At 43.9% G+C, this 20657-nt stretch overlaps 1 protein-coding gene across 1 annotated transcript; it reads left to right on the forward strand.

Moving 5' to 3' along the window:
* Positions 1 to 9218: 9218 nt before the first annotated feature.
* Positions 9219 to 20627, forward strand: pou1f1 (POU class 1 homeobox 1). Its single transcript, XM_047600888.1, has 7 exons — positions 9219 to 9970; positions 11286 to 11447; positions 12077 to 12175; positions 16879 to 17139; positions 17282 to 17446; positions 18538 to 18598; positions 18701 to 20627. The coding sequence occupies exons 1-7, from the start codon at positions 9835 to 9837 to the stop codon at positions 18939 to 18941; spliced, it is 1125 nt and encodes a 374-aa protein (XP_047456844.1). The 5' UTR covers positions 9219 to 9834; the 3' UTR covers positions 18942 to 20627.
* The last annotated feature ends 30 nt before the right edge of the window (positions 20628 to 20657 follow it).

The following is a 20657-nucleotide window of genomic DNA, read 5'->3' on the forward strand; positions in this document are numbered from 1 at the left end:
CGTTTGATCTGAGCCTCTGGTCTTTGCTGAGAGAGACTGAAAAAGAGAAGGTTCATTGTTTTTAAATTTTATTGTGCTGCTCTTTTTTTTTTTTTTTTTTACTGATATTTGCGCTATCATCTGTGTAATTATCACTCCTTTTATTTTATTTTTTGCTATGCTGCTTTTATCATACCAGCCCTTTGAATTTAGGCGAGAAGAGCCACAGGCATACTGAAATGTAACGCTGTTTCATTCTTCCTGTCACTACAGACCTGGCCTGCATATTAAACCCAGGGCCGTCCTAGTACACTGCCATGCCTGGTGCTTATCAATGTACCAGCGGCAGACCCCGTGCCTGTCAGTGTCACCCTTTCATATTTAATCTGCCCCCATGGCACCATCAAAGACAGTCAGGGGCATGAATGGCCTACAGGCCCACTGGTTCAATTAAGGTTGGTTTCCTCTAAAGCCATTGCTTGCTCTTTTATTGACGCTGTCAGCTTGAGCCTTAGAAAGGTCAACTTTCCAGGAACTAAGAAACTGGCTTTGCTTATTGCACTTGGTGACGATGAACTTTTTAATTGGAGAATTCTGTTTAAATTGGAGAACTTTGCAGAACTTTGCAGCATTGCAGAAGTAGGCTACACTTGTTGTATTTCAGGGCTGAGTTAGATATTCTGCATATCACGGTAGAATGGGCTTCATCTTTAGTGAAGTATTTGCAGACAGTGGATGAACTGCTACAATGACCCACTGTCTGTCCGTGTTGCCATTGTCATGTGATTGGTGACTGGTCGACTGCTCTGTACAAACCCTAGTGCACATAAAAGTTCACTCAACGCTTTCCTAACATCAAATGTTAAGTTCAGTACAATTAAATTTTATTTATATAGCTTCAGTAACGATAAAAATTGTCTCGAGACAACCAAAATCATAACCTTCTCTGCTTTTAATCTCAACGTTTAGCCTCCCCATCCACAGGTTGTCCCTTGTTCTGCCTTTTCACTTTCACTGTGTGAAAGACGTGTTGGCCAGTTGGTGTAAAAAGTCTGTTAGTGAAGGTATAAATCGGTAAAACAGGCTGCAAACACTGGCACTGGCCCCTTACATTTACACCCAACTATAGCAATTGGATCGCAAGTGTCCAGCTTTAAGTGTCTACAGTATGGTCCCACCTGGCATTAAAACGAGTCTCATCATGCGTCCCCACTCTCCACTCAGCGCTTGAGACTCCAATCTCAGCTTCGTGCTCTGTATGAAAACACTGACATCATTTGGGGCGGAGCAGAATAATTTAACAGCTTATGTCTCTATTCGATCTCTAAATACCACTGTATCACCATGAACAGGTTTCTAGGTACCCAACAAATGTTTGCCATTCAACTTCTGAATTAAATATCTAGTTGGATCTATAGCAGCTGTAAAATCTATGTAAGAAATCACCAAAACGCAAATGCTGTAACACTGAGCCATCACTTAATGGCTGCTAAAGCAGCTTTGGAAACTGTGGTGTCGAAAACTCAAAGGAAAGAAGACAGACGCAGGACGCAGGAGTTCAGGAACAAAGGCAGGACTTTGATGAAAAATGAGCCCGAGCAGAGTTCCAAATAGAGACAAAAAGATCCGGAGGAGAGGGCTGGAAACAGGCTGGTGCATGGGCTGCACCACGGGAGTAAACTGAAGAACTGGCAAAGATTGGGAGAGTGGAAAGTCTTCAAGTAGCATTCAGCTTGATTAGATGATTAGGAGCAGGTTAGACGGCAGCCCAGCCCCAGCACACAACACAACGACCAACAACAGCTCAACTACGCAAACCTGAGGCAAAAAAAGAAACTGCCAAACAAACACAAAAGCAACAAAACAGAGGATGACAAGTCACATCTTAACAGAAATACATAAAAATATATACAAATTTGGAAACTTTGTGATGTTTTAAAATGAGTAATGGCACAGTTAGTGTTTCTGAATGAACATTTCTAGTTTTTGCTAGTGATGTGCAGATTGATACTGAAATGTCGATACGTCCGATACCAGGTCTTTATGCTGTAAAATCGATTCTCAAATCCAAATATCATTCAGTCATTCGAGGTAATGTAGTAACACAGTGGAAAGGTTGCCACAACACAGAATAAGAGACATTTATGATGAGGACAGAAGAGGAGAGCACAGTGTCAGAATTAAGATGCAAGTTTTCATTTTGTAGTAGACCTTAAGAGATAAACAATAATTTATTTGAATGGTCTTATTATTTAACTTATTCCTGTTTTTAAGCTTTTGAAGCAGCACTTTTACATATTTTGTATGATTGTGTCCTCTGTATTTCCTGTTGCTGTATTAGCTTGGCTTTATAGTAAATGAGGCCACTACCTCAATATACTTCAGAGCTTAAAGTAAATAAATAAATGATTCTGATTTCTCATAAAGGCTATGATTTCAAATTGACACAAAGTATTTGTATCGGATCCGTATCGCCGATACCAACCTGAATTTTACTCAGTATTGGTATTACCAGTATTGGTATTGGAAAGGAAATCGGTGGTGTCGAACGTCACTAGTTTCTGCTTGAACTGCTGAATTCATTCAAAAAGTAAAAAATATGTAAAACTGTTGCAAAAATTACTTTAAAAATAAGACTGACACAATGCAGTGCACTTTCTTTGTAGCTCAGCAGATTGGCAGCAGGTTACCAGTTTTAACAGCTGCATCACAAACCGTTGCACAAACTGTCGTCTGCCTGTGATGGACGAGCACGTCTGGGAGATCGTCGCGCCTCGTTCTCCTCTTTAACTTTAATGATTGTACCTATATGTATCGTATTGTGTTTTATTACATGTGAACAGCTGCCAGTGAGTTACAAGCCCGGGTGCATCTAGATAAATAAATAATTCAAAATGGCATTAACCTGAGTCGCCCTCAGACCGTCAGGAGCCTGTCATTATCTGAAGCATGTTCTGCTGTAGTCCGCCAACAGCAAATAACCAGATCCAAGGTACCTATTTTGTAGCTGCTCTAAATTGTCAGTTTAATAAACTGCATGAAGATGAGCCGGAGCTTGACACGCTGTCCCTGCTGAATATAAAACTGACGGATAAACAGAACGCAAAGGACTTTCTCCTTGTTGGTGTCTCTCTCTGTCTTGTGCTTCTATGCTCATTTTGTGATTCTCTCTGTGCCAAAGCCTCCTGGTGGTCAGGTGAGGCAAAAGCTCCTCGCAACAGATGGTGAAATGCAATTTCAAGGCGTTAAACTCAGTCACGTCATAAAATCCGCCACATGTTGACCGAGTGGAACACAGATTTATCCTTTTACTACACTGGGAAGTTATACCACTATAGATGAATGCATAGTAAAAAAAATATATTGTGTATATCTAAAAAAATAAATATATCATATATAATATATAAAATAAACCTTTCCAAACCAAACTTATGAGTCAAGTGATCTACTATAGTGAATGGAGTGAACAAAAGCACAAGTTTAATTTTAAAACTTTAAGTTCAGCTGGCCTGTGCTCTCTCAATTTAGAAATTATGCAAGTGGGTTACCAATAACAGAGCGTGACCTGCAGATACAAAAGGGCTTCCCTCCGCAGCTGCTTTCGTTGGTAGACACCTACAGAAAACAGCCCTCGTTCAACAAATTAAAAGATGAAGCCATAAAGCTTGTAGACATACTTGGCAACGTGCTTGTTGCCAAGTTACCGCCTATCCACCCTGCATGAATTTTATTCTATTTATTTTCTTTGCCTTCGTCATTTTTTCTTGCCAGTGCAGAGACGTGGTTTGAATGAAGCCGACTGCGCCTCATGCGTGTGTGTGGTTGTGCACGCCACACGTGTCTTCATGCATCATTCTGTTACCCACCTCTGTCTCTTTCCCTCCCAGCTGCTTTCATCAGTTTTCCAAAAACCAATGTATTACACTGAGTTTTGAAAGCCTGTCACCACTGTCTTCGAGAAGAGACAGCGTAAAGGTTGGAAAGCACACAAGGCTAAAGGCTAAGACGGTTTTGCTTTAAACAAGGGGAGTTAACAAGAGCCTGGGAAGACAGATTTTTTCTGTTTTTTCTTTCCCCACTCCCACCACTAGTGGCGTCGGTGCTTTAGATTTCTTGAAACTAAAGCCGTGTCACAGCCGCACACCTGTCACTGTCAGTATTGTGTCTGTTTGTCATTATTCCATCATCCGCCGCCCCCCACTTCTTCATTCCCGCTAGTGTTTTTCAGCAAAGTCATCTATCTATTAGGCCGACTTATCTGCCTACAGTCCTATTCATTTGCCCTTCAAACGGTGAGTGGCGCAAAGAGCCAGAGAAGGATGACAAGAACAGTCACAAAAGGCAGAGTGCAGCATCAGTGTTGACTATGTAAAGACCGCAGGCGAAACTCGTCGTCCAGTGCCACAACTGTATATGGATTGTAAAATAAAAGTCTCTTTAAACATTCAGCACACAATAAATATATTTAGCAAGTCCAACAACCTTTGTGTGTGTGTGTGTGTGTGTGTTTTTTTTCCCTTTTTTTTCAGAAGGAATACACGGACAGCGGTGCGTGTGCTCACGACTGCGGCTCAGTGCTTGTAATGTGGCTTTCAGGTTCAAGTGAAGTGGATGAGCTGCAGGAATTTCACAGTAGGTCGAAGCCATTGTTTTATCCCTGCTTTCTTTGTTTTGCTGCATTGCTACCACTACTTTACTTTAAACCAGTGGGGTTTTGTTAAGTGGTGCTTAATTTTTGCCATCAGCAAGGAAATTTTAAAACTTCTGATTGAATGAATTTGATTACTATTTAGGGAAGCTTTCATACAAACCGTGCAAGACAAAGAGTGAAAATACTTGAAGCACTTGATGCAAATTAAAGGTAAGTTGCCAATTTAAAATGCTTTCTGTTGTCATTTAAATCTGTTTATGGCTTGGATTAATGCTGAGATCCTTGTACCTTTAAATGAAAAAGAACTAAAGGTTTGCTACATTTTCTTTATTATTACTTCTTTTGCTCTTAAGGGAAAGAAAATAATTGAAGCGGTCCTTTATACCAAAAAGAAAGTTGTAAATAAATTTTGGGATACTTTGGTTTCACAAGCAAATATTTGGAGCTGACATTTACTTAATGAAGAGAGATGGTAATCTGTGAGAGATGAGGAGAGCTGATTCGACCTGCTCTTGTTTCCTCCAATGCATAGTTAACCTTTGCTGTTCGAATAGGGTTTGTTGAATATGTTGATGAAATTAGCCCTCTTCGGATGCATCCCAGCGGTGTTTGTGAGTCAGGCGCAGCTCCGGGCAGATGGTGGTCGGACTGGTGAACGAGGTTCGTTTGATATTCATCAGGAGAGCTGACCTCTGCCGTGATGTATTCAGGCAGACCAGCAGACCTCAGTCAGGGTTCAGAACCTGCATAATGAATGGATGCAGCAATTGAAAAAAACAAGACAGGAGTCGTTCTCCGCTCGGTTCCACAACCACCTCGACCTCTGTCATTGTTTGTCTTGGTAAATACGGGGATGTTCTGACCAAACACTCTTTAAATGTTGATGTCATTTCGGGGGGCACATGGGCGCTGGCTGCAGCGCGGCATCGATCAACAAAGTTCACCATGTATTATTTAAAAGAAAACACGCACACCCACAGTCGACCATCAGATTTCTATTAAGAAAAAAGTCACAAAACGAAGGTTTTGAGTTCAAAAGTTGCACTCAGTTCTGCTTTTTTGACCGAAGAAGAGCTTTGAAACCTGGCAGAAAATCCCATTTTGCTAGTCATTTTAAAAAGTTTAGCAAATTAATTTAATAAAGCAACGTCAAACCTTTATACCAGATTCAGTTGAGTCATACACTCACTGGCCTCTTTATTAGGTACACCTTGCCAGGAAAAGGTTGGATCCCCTTTTGTCTTCACAACTGCCTTAATTCTTTCAAAGAGGTGTTGGAAACATTCCTCAGAGATTCTGGTCCATATTGACATGATGGCATCACAAAGTCACTGCAGATTTGTCGAAGTGCACATCTATGATGTGAATCTCCCGTACCACCACATCCCAAAGGTGAAATATTGGATTGAGATCTGGTGACTGTGGAGGCCATTAGAGTACAGTGAACTCATTGTCATGTTCCAGAAACCAGTTTGAAATGATATGAGTTTTGTGACATGGTCCTGCTGGAAGTAGCCGTCAGAAGATGGTCCACTGTGGTCATAAAGGGATGGAGATGGTCAGCAACAATACTCAGGTAGGCTGTGGCATTTAAACCATGCTCAGTTTGTACTAAGGGGCCCAAAGTGTGCCAAGAAAATATCCCCCATACCATTACACCACCCCCACCCTAACCCTAACCCTAACCCTAACAGGAGTGGCTCTCGGTGTGGTCTGCTGCTGCTGTAGCTCATCTTCTTCAAGGTTCAATGTGTTGTGCGTTCAGAGATGGTATTCTGCATTCCTTGGTTGTAACGTGGTTATTTGAGTTGCCTTTCTATCATCTCAAACCAGTCTGCCCGTTCTCCTCTGACCTCTCACATCAACAAGACATTTTCGTCCACACAACTGGAGCTGAAGCTCACTGGACATTTTCTCTTTTTCATATCATTCTCTGTAAACCCTAGAGATGATTGTGCGTGAAAATCCCAGTAGATCAGCAGGTTCTGAAATACTCAGACCAGCCCGTCAGGCACCAACTATCATAGCACGTTCAAAGTCGCTTGGATCACCTCTACGTGCCTGAATGCATTGAATTGCAGCAATGTCATTGGCTGATGAGCTATTTGTGCAATTGAACAGGTGTATCTAATAAAGTGGCAAGCAAGCATATATTCTCCATGTATCTGGTAGCCATTAGTCTCTAGCAAAAACATACAATTTCTTGCCAACAGTATTCACTGAGCACACACTCATTTTTCCCACACTTAACATTACATTAGAGGCTGCAAAACTGCTAATGAGCAGGCACTTAAATCTAAAGTACAATACCCGACACCTTGTTTTCTTTCATACGGCTTAAGGGGTCACAGCACCTTCCACGAGGCAGGCGAGGGGCAAGCGCGCACACATGCGCTTGTGAGTTTATTACACATCAGAATAAGGCTCCCGGGTGTGCCATCTCATTTGCGGTGTGTTGTTCTCATGCACACAGACACTGGCAAACACACCTGGCACACTGTATGTATGGATGTGATACCTGTGAGAATGTGTCACCTTGCACTGTTCCCACTGCGCCGGCGGATCACCGGCCTTTGCCGTGCCTGTGTGTTCCTGTGTGTGTTTGTGGTGGCGGCGGTGGTGGTGGTGGGCGGAGGCGACATTTGTGTTTGCCTATTTCTGTTATCACAAAGTGTATTATCACGCTATTAGAGATAAGAGTAATAGTCCAATTTGTGAACGTTGGAACATTGTATTGTGTGTGTGTGTGTGTGTGTGTGTGTGTGTGTGTGTGTGTGTGTGTGTGTGCGCGCAAAAGGGAAAGGAGGAGGGGGATCAGGGACAGGTGCTTTAAGAGAACCCCTTTGACTCATGGTCTCTTCACTAATTAAGTTAAAGCTCTTTATGTGCATATGCATGTGTGTACGTGTGTGTGTGTACTTGCTTATCCATGGGAAAGCTTTTCGTGTTCCACCCCCTCATCCTTTGATTTTCTTTTTTTCTTTTTTTCTTTTTGCTCGTCTAAAAGCACATTCAGTCTATCCAGGTCTGATCAAAGCTCTTTGAAGCTGCCCGTTTACTGGTATCTTAATATCTAAATTCAATACATTATGGCATTTAGGGGCGTTTCCCCCGTAAGTGCAAGCCAATAGAGTTATAACGAACAGACAAAATCGCAGCGATCTGTCTATGTATATGTCTGATCGGTACGGTAAATTTAGGGGTATATTTTGAAACTAATATTTCTTTATGGACAGCATAAATAGATTTGTGAGTTTTTATTTATTTATTTATTTTATACAGATTCATACAGAGGTGGTCTGATCTCTGCGTGCAAAAATAGCCCCGCACTCACCAGCTGGAAAGATGGTCTCCAGCCTGAGTGGGAGTCTGAAGCGAAAGACGACAAGAGGGTATTTTAAGGAGGACACTGTTGCTGGTGAGATTCTCGCCTCTTGTCACGCAGCGTTACATTCGGGTTGTCTTCGTATTATTGCGGCTCTGTTTATTACAAACCTGAGCGGGTGAAATGAGCCTGTTAAAGTTGTGTTTCAGTTTGCCTGGCCGTTTCGTCCATCACCAGTGCTCACTAGCATTGTGTTATGTTTAATGAAACTGCAGAGATCGGGTTTGTTTCTGTTAAGGTCGCATATTGAAGGGGAGGGGGTGACTGCCGTTTGGTTTTCATTTTAAGTGGAATAAATGCAACATGTGAATCAGCATTAACAGGCATTTCTTTACCCCATGACTGCAAGAATGAGGGAAGATGTCGTCAAAATCACTAAGTGCATCCAGTTCAAATTTACACTGCGCTTAAGCGAGTTGAATCGTGCCTGCCACCCACGAGCTACGTCCCACCTGCTGCCCAACCACATCAACAATAGTGAAGCGGAGCTGAGGATAAACACAAGCAGACACAACAGAGTGCACATGGTGGCCACGCTCTCCAGATTAATCTTTCTCCGTCCCGATGAGGCCCGTTGTCTTTACCTGGAGCACTTCCATCTGACGCAACGTGGACACCATACTGAAACAATGGCGGCCTTTTCTTCCGCTCACTCTGCGGTAATCCTGTGTGAGTTTTCTGGCTCTGAGAGATCAGCGGCAGCAGCAGTGCTCCTGACCTCCGGGTCAAGCCCCCCTGTCCCGAAGAAACATCGAATTTACAGCTGAAGACAAACCAGTGCTTGTGCTAAAACAACTTTTGTTTTGCCAAGAATTAGCGGGAGCTGCACTGGTATAAACAAAAAACACGATTGGTTTGAGGCAATTTGCAGCGATGCTTCATGCCGAACCGTGTTATGTGCTGTCAGCAAAAGTGTTTGTTATTTTAAAGAAGGGTTTAAACTGTTTACTTTTCTTTCCCATTGCCTCCACACAACCCTGTAATCACAGGAAGAGACATGAGAGCGAGAGCGAGGGAGAAGACGGGGTCCGGATCGGGTTTCTCAGCCGCTCTGTTCCCTAATCCTGGATTTGGAAACGGGATGAGAAGAACACAGGTAAGTACAAACACAAGCAATTACAGCACTGACATGGAATTGGTAGGTAGGTGGAGAAGGGGGGGTCAAGGGGGGGTGGTTAGTTGTAGGTGGGTGGGATATAAATACCTGCAGTAGACAGGGGCAGAAAAATGCTGAGGGTATGTCAGACGCTGGCTTGACTGCATCTATAACAGTGATAAAAAAAAGAAAAGAAGAAAAAAAGACGGGGATGCATCGCAGAGGCCTTAATGAGAGAAAACCGTAGCTGTAGAAACACATTTCAGCAGTGATTCTAACTTTAACCGAGCTATTTGAAAGAGTCTTGGCTGAGGGGTAGAGTTGAGCCTAAAACTGTGAAGAGTTCTGGCTGAAGTGCTGACAACCATTTCTTTTTGAAAAAAAAAAACTTATCACAGTTTTCTACCTGAACATTCTCGAGAAACCGAAGGGAGACATATGCTCGACTGAGCCAGGGAGGGGGAAAAAAAAAGGGCAAGACAAGCAGGGGATGCTCGGGCTGAAAGAAGAATAGACGCAACAAGGAAACCACAAGGCAGAACGAGAAAAGGCCAAGGAAGACGAGAGATAAAGGGAAACACAAAGTGAGACCAAGGCACGGGGAGCAGACAAAAGCAAAGCGACAATGGGGGACGAGACCAAATGAAGCAAGAGAAGGTAAAGAGGAGACAAGAAACGTGCTAAGGAACCACATCAGAGGCATCGGAGAGAGGCCGGACAAACATGGCATGCCAAGCATTCAGTGCCGACTCGTTCACCCAACTGACTGGAGACTCCCCCTTGCCGATCCTCATGCACCATGGCTCCAGCAGCGACTGCCTGCCAACCAGCTCCCACGCTCACGGCATGGTCTCCTCAGGTAAAAAAAAAAAAAACGCTCTACTGCCTTGTTAAAGTAATTCTCTTCTTGATTGCGTTTCAGCGATGGCTGTTCTGCAAAGCAAGCGGAAAGTAAAATCTCACGGTGTCTTATTGACATGAACCATAATCCACGCAACGTCGTGAAGCTAAATCCGAGCCGCAGGAAGGCCGGCCTTGAAAGATTCCTTCAGCGCGCAGCACAAGATGTTGGCATTGTGCTGTTTCCTGCAGTGACAAATCGTGCATTAATGTATTCTGGAAGAGATTTACTTAGCATTGTGACTGCGCACGCACATGCAGGGCTTCAAGTTAGCCCCCTATAGACTCACAATTGACCCAGACGTGCTCGGTTTCACAGCCCTGATGCATTCTCATCAAGGCACAGTTGGGCAACCGGGAGGATGAATTGAAATGAAAAAAATAAAAAAATAAAAAATACATTTGTTCAAATACAATCCAAATTATGTAAATGGATCTAATCAGCTAGTTTGGCCCAGCTGTCTCCACTCAGTGGATAATTGCTTTGAGGATATGTCATCAGTACTACAAACTCCCCAAGGTCTTTGTCATGATGGAGCATTGTGGAGAAAACTTCCTGCGGGGTTCTAGTGGCTGCTGATTGTTATAGCTCAGAATAGACAGGATCAGATCATGCAGAACAGTGCAGTTAAATAGCAGCAGAATAAACTTTCCCTGTAAAATAGTTTTTCACTTGCTTTAAGGCCGTGGCTACATTTTGACTTGGCTTCTCTTCTAGGGAGTGCATCAAATTCGCAATTTCAGTTGGAGTGTCATCAGAATTACATTTTCTTGATTAAGACTGGCTCAGTGGCCTTTTAGTGTTGAGTCCTTTTGGCACATTGCGCCACTGTACCAACTGAGAGCGCATCTTAACAATACCAGTAAGCAATTATTAGTGCTCGCAGCAAAACTGCATAACGAGATGAATACATGAATAATTATGCAATTAGCAGGGGGACGGTTTGAATTATTTACCTGCACGCTAACAAGGAGAGGAGTCACAATGGAATGTGAAATAGTACGAGGAGTGATCGTGAAAGCATGCGCTTTGGTTTGCTGGTGCATCTGTGCTGCTCACAGGCTCCTTTCACAGCAGCCTTAAGAAATGTGGAAGGTCTCATATCAGACGGACTTAAAGCAACCAGAACAATTTATACAATATTTCTCACCTGAAAAGTAAACAGAGGTTTTCAGTGATGAGGTTTGGGAGCACGTTTGTCACTCAGCTTATGCAAGAGTTTGTAACAGTTTTGACTATTTCTCAGATTGTAAACCCCGTTTGTCTCCATCAGTATCGTCTGGGCTGTCCCTGGGTCAGACCTCCAAGCGCTCCCACATGCACCTTTCCACCTCATCCCTCGGAAACGCTCTCGGCAACGGCCCCCCGAGCTTGCATTATCCAGTCACCCCCTGCCACTACAGCAACCAGCAGGCCACTTACGGCATGATGGCAGGTGAGTGGAGGTGGTGGTGGAAGAATCCGTGACGTTGTTGGTCAGCTGTTGATCGTCAAAATCAAGATCACAGATGACAGAATGACTGTATGTTTCTCTTATTTAATGTCTGTATATGTCTGGGATCTATTGTTATTCTCTAGACTAGATGATAAACAGAACTAAATTATTCTAATTGTTACTAAAGAAAATGTTAGCAGCAATTACAGCACCGACAATGAAAAATGAAACTTAGGTGAGTCACGATTTGATAGCATGCTGTAGACAACCACGATTCGACGTGAACTACACCTGCTCTCGGAAGCACTGAAATCAAGTCAGTAAAGGTTGGCCCGAGGTGGTCGCTTAAATTATTTAGTTTCAATCATTAGTGCGCATCACCTGCTCACTGTCTGCATACTGAACGCAATGTCACCCATTAAGCTGGCAGAAAACGCTGATGTGCTTCTGAAGACAGGTTAACAAAGTGTCATGACTCTGGTTATGGTCTAAGGCAGGCCAGTCAGATGTCTTTCTGAAGAGTCACGCTGAAACCCAGTGCTGATTGTTGCAATATTGATGATGAAGTAATGGCTGTAATTATTTGTCCCAATTAGAACAGTTTTAACAGTGAATCTCTCCCTCTGCAGCACAGGAGATGCTCTCTGCCAGCATTTCCCAGACTCGTATCCTCCAGACGTGTGGCGTCCCTCACCCCAACATGGTGAGTGGTGCAAACCCATTGCAAGGTAAAGATCTGATGCACACACACACAAACACAAACACACACACACACACACACACACTCCTGGCCCGCAGTCAAACCTCTCTAAATGGAGCAGAAAATGTGTTTATTTTCCGTTTAATTTTTTAATCTGCCACCTGTTAAAATCAATTTCAACCTAGATTACCTCGCCTTACCTCTTTGGCGCACTTGCTAAATAGTGCTGTCAAAGACCACTTGCTAGTTTCCGCCGCAACGCTGTTAATAGGAATGGTACAACTCCTGCAACTTCATATACAACAAAAATTGCTTGATAGACAAAATTCCAAATAGGTTGATTTCATACCCCTAAAAAGGACTTCCATTGACTAATTTTATCATTTTATAGACATTTCATATTTACTCTAACATGCCTTGCCAAATTTTCCATCATGTACCAGCTCAAGACCCGTCATATTATCTTGTAGTGTCAACAATTTTTGTGTCCAACATATAGACTTCACCATCAAATAGTACGTCCTGCATTCCGGTTACTTTGAATCCAGTAATATAAAATGAAGAATCAATTGTTTGGTTAGAAAAGTATGTCCTAAAAGGCACCCAGGCCCCACAGACTAATTTGCATTACGAGATAAAATAGTTCCTCTTTACAGTCAACACTTTTCAAAAGTAGCCCAGTAACTGTGCTAATAAGATTTCTCAAGGGGAGTGCTGAAACAAATTAGTGCGGAATTAAACAGGTGCCCACTCTTCTCAACACCGGGAGGTATTTGGTCATTTTAATAATCTCGGTTTCTCCACCGCTAAGTCGTCAAATTGCAGGCTAGGGAGTTCACAGATATAACTGTCAGTCCGCTTGTCTGAGAGCAGCGTGAATCTTTTCTCTACAATCTGAGGAAAGAAAAGAGAGAAAAAAAGAAAAAATATGAGAAAAGGTGTGTAGGATGGAAAGTGTTAAAGACAAAGGGATATTGTTTTGCCTCGGAGCGCGGGCACTTAGAAGATTGACAAAGCGCTCTATAAAAGTAATACAGTGGGAGGCATGTGAAGTGTGTACGCGGCGGAGCTAATGTGAGAAATCACAGCTGAGGAATCACTAAATGAGACACGTTTAAAGTGTTCGGCAGCAGCCGGCAAGAGGAGTGGTTGAGATGAAAGAGCAGGAACGGGATTAATATTAAACAGAACTCCGATTATGAGGGCTGAGGTCACCGAAACAAAATTAACTTTTCGCGTTTAGGGCTGCTCTAAATCATTTCCTGCTATATTAACAAATGTAAGGGAACTGTAAGAATGATGAAGTCTGCAGTTAATCACAGATGGTCTCTCTTTGTCCTCATTCGTAATTTTCCGCTGCAGAAGGTTTGCTTGAATGACAGCAGCACACTGATGCCCTGGACAGTACCGGCCACCGTTAAACAGAACGCAGTTGGTTTGAGTCCAGAAAAGATCAGAAGAAGTAATACTACAGCTCAAAACTAATGCTGACTAATGTGTAATCAGGTTGCTGTTTGCTGGGCCACTTTTAATCCTAATAACAAGTCACTGCTTTGGATTTAGATGGCTAGGCTGGAGAAATGACATCACTGTTTGGATGGTGTGCATGTATAGCACCTGGAAGGTCCATGCCCTTGTACACAAAGGCTTGTGTGTGTTATGAATTGGGCTGCCGCTGTGTTCAGCGCAGCGTAGCTGTGTGGAAGCTCCCCGGGGAGCAAGACGAGGAAAGGTCTTCTCTGTTTCGCCAGCACAGAATGCGTCCAGCAGAATCGTCCAAGAACCGTAGTCGTTCTCGGGGGTAAAGAGAGCTCGCTAATAGCAAACAGCCATAGGGTGAAGATATACCGCGCACATTGCAATGAGGCTTTGCTTGTGTTGATTGTAGTGTGGCGATTGTAATTCCAGAAACATCAGCCAGGTGAGCGCTCCACAAACGGCTTTGAACGCTTAAGGCTATCGCTGCATGCGCAGACACATGTTACACCTGTAGCCTTGAGAAGCAATTTTAAGACGGAGCCAGGAACTCCAACACCCCACTCCCAGCAGAGCCGGAAATCACTGGGGCATGCAGTTCGGTGTCAGATCTGCCACATTGCTCTCCAGCTGGTATGTAGATCCAACCGAACAATGCTCCGAGTCAGTGACAGCTTCCTCTTTTCCCCTTTTACAAAGCCAGGCATTTCATACGCCTGTGAGACGTTTCACCTGTGTTACTGTCAGTGTGTCCTATAGCCGCAAAATGGTTTAACCATCGTTCTGTAGAAGCTTTTGTACCTAATGCTTCATCTCAGGCCGTCAGAAAAGATGTGGTGCATCATGTGATTATGAAATTAACTACGCCCATCCTTTCGGGATGAGCTGAACTAAACAAAGGGGTCAGCTCCGAGCAGTACATTAAACAGGTCTTGTCAAACAGTGAAGAACTGTGAACAATGAATGTTGATTGGATGAGCTTCTGTGTCAACATCATCTATATCTAATCTACTAAAGCTCTAAAATGTTCATTTTAACAAAAGTAGAATATATATTAATTATTAATTAATTATACCTTTCATGAAGGGAGGAAGTACATTAAAGGGTCAGAGATAAAAAAAAAAAAAAGCTGGGACTAAACAAGGGATTATTATTATCTAATGTCTGCTTCCTTCCACAGTATAATACTGTTTGCACTGCAAAGCCACTAACACAAGAGGGGAGTGTTGTGTTGTTACTTATAAATATCTTTCATTATTGACGATATTAAAAGCGTACAGTCCACACGGCAAATATCAGAGTGGACCCGTCTGTGGTCTTTTCCCGCTGCAGCTGTGCAGAGCGGTGACTCACACAGGACGGCACCAATTAAAATTCGTCACCCGACCACGGGGCAGTGAATTGTCATTAATCTCTTGTTAGTGACTAGGAACAAGAGCCACAGTATCTGCTCCTTCAAACCACTTCACAGACATCTGTGGAACTAATAATCTCGAAAATGCAGCCACGGCCCGCGGCACGTTACACGAGCAGTGCGCTTTCAAGCGCTTGAAAAGGGCGAAAGGCAAGGATGAGAGGATTTCGTGAAAAGGAAAAAGTGTTTGTTAAGTGATATGTATACACTGAGATGTATGTGTTAAGACCGAGGACTTAGGAGCTTATTCACTGAGCCCCTGAAAAGATATTCAAATTATCTGAGCACTCATGTCGCATACCCACTTTTCACAGACTGTTTTTTATCAGGAAATGGAAGTGACTCGGGCGTTATCACATCACCGGAGTGAGGAACTCCTGAAATGAGATTTTATCCGATATGAACCTGTGAGAAGTTTGTCTCTGTTTAAGTGCTGCACTTGGGAAACAACCAAATGGAGGGGAAGGACATGACTACGTTTTAATCCTGAATTTCAGAAAGACGGGGAAGCTGCCACTTTCTTACTTTTATGTTACTTATTTACTTTTTGTTACTTTCCTGGGACAGAACACAAGTCTGCTGTGTTTCCTTTAAGCGGCACTGTGGGTATAGCTCAGATGAATGAAAGGCGGCAGCAGTGGACGTGGTGGCCAGAAGAGCTCAAAGCACTATAACTTTAGAAATCAAAAGTCAATACACAAGCAAATTAAGAAGACTGCTTTGACTAAGGGGGTTAGAGAAGCACCAACTGCAAGGTCACTGGTTCAAATCCATGGGTGACGTGCCTTGCCTCGCAATCCTACTTCCCAAGGTGCTCACTACTCCGTGTGGACAAATGGATTGAAAGAACAAACTCCTTGTACGTGTGCAAATATAGAGTCAGTGTCTAAACGTTTGTTGTTGCTTGCATTTGCTGTTGTATTTGCATTCCCTCGCTCCGTTGTTCTTGTGCTTTGTCCGTATGCACGTTCTCAAAGGCAGCAGCTCATGAAAGTCCTCCCATTCAGCTTTCTCTCACGTCCTCTGCGGCGTTCTTACGCAACGCTCTTCTGTCGCTGTAATGATGCCTTCCCCTCCCACACTTCTCAGCGTACTTTTGAGAAATGGTCAAACAAGCCAGCTTAGTCTTTTTGTGTGTGTGCGTGTGTGGACCGAACCTCATTAGTTGATAGTGTGAGCAGGGTTGGGGGTGGAAAAAAAGCCCAGAACCTCTTGCGTTGTAATAGGAGGCCGCATGCTAAGGGGGAACGTTCTGAGCTGTGGGTAGCTCGTCCCAAAACCTGCAGCGAGGAAAGACGAAAGCGGTGAACGTCGAGAAGAGAGTGGACAGGTCAGAAGGCGGAGATGAGAGTCGAAAGCGATGACAGGAGAGGTCGCTCAAGGACGAAAGAGGGGAATGAAAGAGACAGAACCGTGTTAGGCCGCGTTTAGGGTAGCCTAGGACACAACATGGATCACTGTAAAGACAGAAACAAGGATCAGGAATGTGATAAGGAACGGATGTGGAGGAGACTAGTCCAAAAGATGAGCAGGGATCAAGTGGCAGAAACATGGCCAGAGCTGCAGGGTTAAAAGATAAAGAAGGAAAAAACAAGAGCGAGACGGAGAGGAGGGCGGAGAACGGAGCGGAGCAGGAAGCTGAAAGGACTGGCTTCTAAAACGAGGAAAAGCGAGAAGACACATTAGCCTTCAGGTTCCAGTAGTTCTAGTCTCCAGTAGCTCCCAGGGCGGGTGGTTACGAAACATTTCTTGTGTCGAAATAAAGAAACTAAGGATACATGTGAGAACAGTGGCTTTCGGAACCTTTCCAACTATCATCTCTGTGTCTTTTTCTTCCTCAGGGTCGCTCACTACTTGCTTGTACAAGTTTCCAGATCATGGTCTGAGCAGCGGTTCCTGCGCACTGAGCCACAGTTTCTCCTCGCTGCCCTCGGCCCTCCTCTCAACCGACGAGGCCCCCGGGGGCCCCGGCGGAGAGATGAAAACCGACCCCCAGAGGAAGAGCATGCGGGACCCGGAGGACGCTCCCGCCATGGACTCCCCCCAGATACGGGAGCTGGAGATGTTCGCAAACGACTTCAAGATACGGAGGATCAAGCTCGGTGAGCGTCGTGACTTGGCGCGGCAGGCGGCGCCGTCCGGTGCCGCGCCGCGTCCGCGTCCTCGTGCATCCACCCACCTCACTTCTCCGTCCGCGCGCGTTCCATAAAGCATTTCTATTTCTGCCCGCTTTTTGACCTCCAGGCTACACTCAGACTAATGTAGGCGAGGCTCTTGCTGCGGTGCACGGCTCAGAGTTCAGCCAGACAACCATCTGCCGCTTTGAAAATCTGCAGCTGAGCTTCAAGAACGCCTGCAAACTCAAGGCCATCCTGGCTAAATGGCTTGACGAGGCTGAGCTGGCAGGTGGTGAGTCACACGCATCCACTCCACCGACGCCCTTTTGAGATCTTCACGTATCTGATCTCAGTAGGGCAACACCAGCACATTCTATGTAGTGGGATGATAGTGTATGCAGAGCACGCTCAAGGATGATGGTTCTTTTCAAACCTTCTCAGATCAACCTAAATCCACTTGTGACGCATGTTGCATACATCCACCTGAAAAGGAGACTATTTCATTTTACTTTTAAAAGTCTGAAGAGGCAACACAGTATAGATTTAGATCATTCGTGCTCTGTACACATCGTACTGCAGAGTGACTTCACTTATTTGTTCTGTTTTAGTTACATAGTACAATTTTAACCTTTGTCTGTTTTGGTTGTTGAATTTGTTGCGTGGACCCCAGGCAGACTAGCAACCACTCTGTGGAAACTAATGGGGATCGTGATAAAGAATAAACAATGGGTCTTCAGCAGGGGCTCTGCGACCCCTAGGGGATGCGCTGCGGTACTGCAGGGGAGGGTTAAATTTCTTTAAATACACATTAACATGAAACCAACACATTTTAGTAAAGGGATAAATGGAGGCAGAAAACTTTATCTTTCAGTCAGCACTTCACTCATCCAGCGATACAGGAGCTGCCTCAACATCAGTTTCACACAGAGCGCCAAGCTAGCCGAGACCTGTCAATCCAAGCCTCCCGTACACAGTAGGCCCCGCCCCTATCGCTGGTGGACCAATCACAAGGCCGCTCATTACACACGGTCCGGAGGAGGGACTGCAGTACAGTAGCCCAGGAAGGACAAACTTTTCTCTTTTTTCCCGATTAAGCGGTAGTGATACCTTAATGCTAGGTCCTGATAGCCCCAAAGAACTTCAGTCACAGGGTAGGAATCTAGAAGACCTTGGAAATATTTTGTTAGAGCATTTTGACAGTATAAAAAAATAAATAAATTTGGCACCGACATTTTTTGAAAAATAAAAATCATTGGGACATCACAGCTGGCCAAAAGGACAGAAGGTCAGGCTATCAGAAACTAGAATTCATGCTCTTCACCTGACGCTTGAACAAAGTTTTCTTATGCCATTACTGTAGCGCATTCTCTGACTCTCCCGCAGCCTTGTACAATGACAAACTAGGAATGAACGAGCGGAAGAGGAAAAGGCGAACAACCATCAGGTGCGTACCGCAGAGATGAAACTTACTCAACATCCCCTCCCATTAAGGTTTTAGCCTGATCGGCTTTTCCTGTTCTCCTCCGCCTCTCGTTTCTCGCTGCAGCCTCGGAGCCAAGGAGGCCCTGGAGCACAGCTTCGTGGAGAAGAACAAGCCGTCCTCTCAGGAAATAGCCCGCATAGCCAAGGGCCTCCACCTGGAGAAGGAGGTGGTCAGAGTCTGGTTCTGCAACAGGCGCCAGAGGGAGAAGCGGGTCAAGACGAGCCTCAACCTGAGCTCCTGCTTGACCAAGCTCAGCCCGAGCTGCATAGCGCAGATGAGTAAGACGCAGAGGTCGATGACGTAATTCGTACACGTGAGCGCCCCATTCAGCTCTGTTCTGTGGAAACGTGTTATTTCCAGATGACACGTCTAGCGGCAATCATTCCATTGTGACGAGGAAGAATATTATTCAAAAGGAAATAAAAAAAAAAAGACTTCACCCATCGTTTAGCAGCTGCTGATGCACTAAAACTAATTCACCAACTTGTATACAATAGGAATGTGTAACAATGAGAATTAAAATGGAAACAAAAGGCCAGAGTCTCACTCTCAGGAAGCCTGAAGAAGGCTGACGTTAACAAATCATCGCTGTAGAAAAGTGAAGCTTCAGCCTCAGAGAAGAGGAGTCCTCTCTGAAATTTTAATATTTATGAGACGTTTCTCATTTATGTGTATCTGCGTGGCTCCTTTTGTCACATGTGTATTCGTGATTGCCTTTTTAAGTGCCTGTCAGCGTCTTATGAAATATGACTATTTAAAAGTAGCCTTAGCATAAACAGGGATATTTATTTGAGAGCTAATATATTGTGTCGATGTGCTTTTATCGTGTGTAACCGCCGTGATTTATGGTCCGAAGTCAGGGACACGTGAAACTTTTTTGACAGCAGGTGGATCCCTGGCGTCAGATTCATTTTTCATATTTGTTTGTACATATTTGTTTTCCCATCGCCGCTTTGACAAAGTGTCACACGAAGGAGGACGTCAGCCCGTCTCCGACCTGGCTGCTGTGACTGATGTGAGTCATCTTAATGAAGACAGGGATCGAGCTCAAAGCGCCACGTGCTCGCCCTAAATCAGGTGTTTGTGTTCAGAAGAGCAAGAAAATGATCGACTCGGTTATACGTGTGCCATATGAGGATGTCAGATGTTATTAATACCAAGTGTCAGCTTTGCCAAGGAACTGCTGGTTATTAAAAAAAAACTTTTTCACCTATTTTAACGGATTATCCCCTTCAGTTTCCACGGACTGAAACTTAAATCAGATTTTCCTTCGAGCAGTAAAATGTGTTTTATAAACCAACAACATGCGTCATCTCTGATTTGTACCGCAGCGCTGTGTATTATTACTGTATGAATACACACATTAGGATAGGACCGGTTGGGTCTGCGGCACAAACTCTGCAAAGAGTTCATCGGGGCGTCGCTGGGGATTCACACAAGACACCTTGATTCAGAAACGAGCGGTTTCCGCTGTGACTGATGCTTGGTTGTGTAACCTCTGGGTGAATACTCTCCGGGGAAATAAATGCAGCACGTTCATCGATTGCCGTCACATTTCTGAGAAAGTTACAGAGTAAAGGTACTGAGTGGCCTCTCAAGTCAGTCTCACTCGCTGCTGCTTTTAAAGATGGATGACTATGTTACTTTTTTCTTAACTTTAATTTTATATTCCTGATATAATTATTGCATAATTTGTTCCTGTGTATTTTGTTAAAAAACCACACGTGTGACCGTAGACTACCTGTTTTCTCCAATACACAATGGTCTATACTTTATATAGAAATGAATGGAAATTAGGGGAAAAAAAATCTACTTTACATAAATTATCTCATCCATGACGATTCACACTATGTGTAGTGGAGACTGTCTTTGCAACACTTTTCAATAGAATGTAATGACGTTCTCATTTTATCCTGTTATTTAGCATTTGAGTGGAATTTCATCACGGTTTCAGTGCCATTTGTTCAAGGCCGCAGTGACCTTTAACCACCAAATTAAAACCTTTTCTCACCCTAACAAT

Source organism: Mugil cephalus, chromosome 12 (assembly GCF_022458985.1).
Source record: "Mugil cephalus isolate CIBA_MC_2020 chromosome 12, CIBA_Mcephalus_1.1, whole genome shotgun sequence".
Lineage (NCBI taxonomy): Eukaryota > Metazoa > Chordata > Actinopteri > Mugiliformes > Mugilidae > Mugil > Mugil cephalus.

Coding starts and splice junctions, on each gene's coding strand:
- pou1f1 (XM_047600888.1), top strand. CDS start 9,835: ATGGCATGCCAAGCATTCAGTGCCGACTCGTTCACCCAACTGACTGGA. Junction 11,448..12,076: donor CACTTACGGCATGATGGCAG/GTGAGTGGAGGT, acceptor CTCCCTCTGCAG/CACAGGAGATGCTCTCTGCC. Junction 17,447..18,537: donor CGAGGCTGAGCTGGCAGGTG/GTGAGTCACACG, acceptor ACTCTCCCGCAG/CCTTGTACAATGACAAACTA.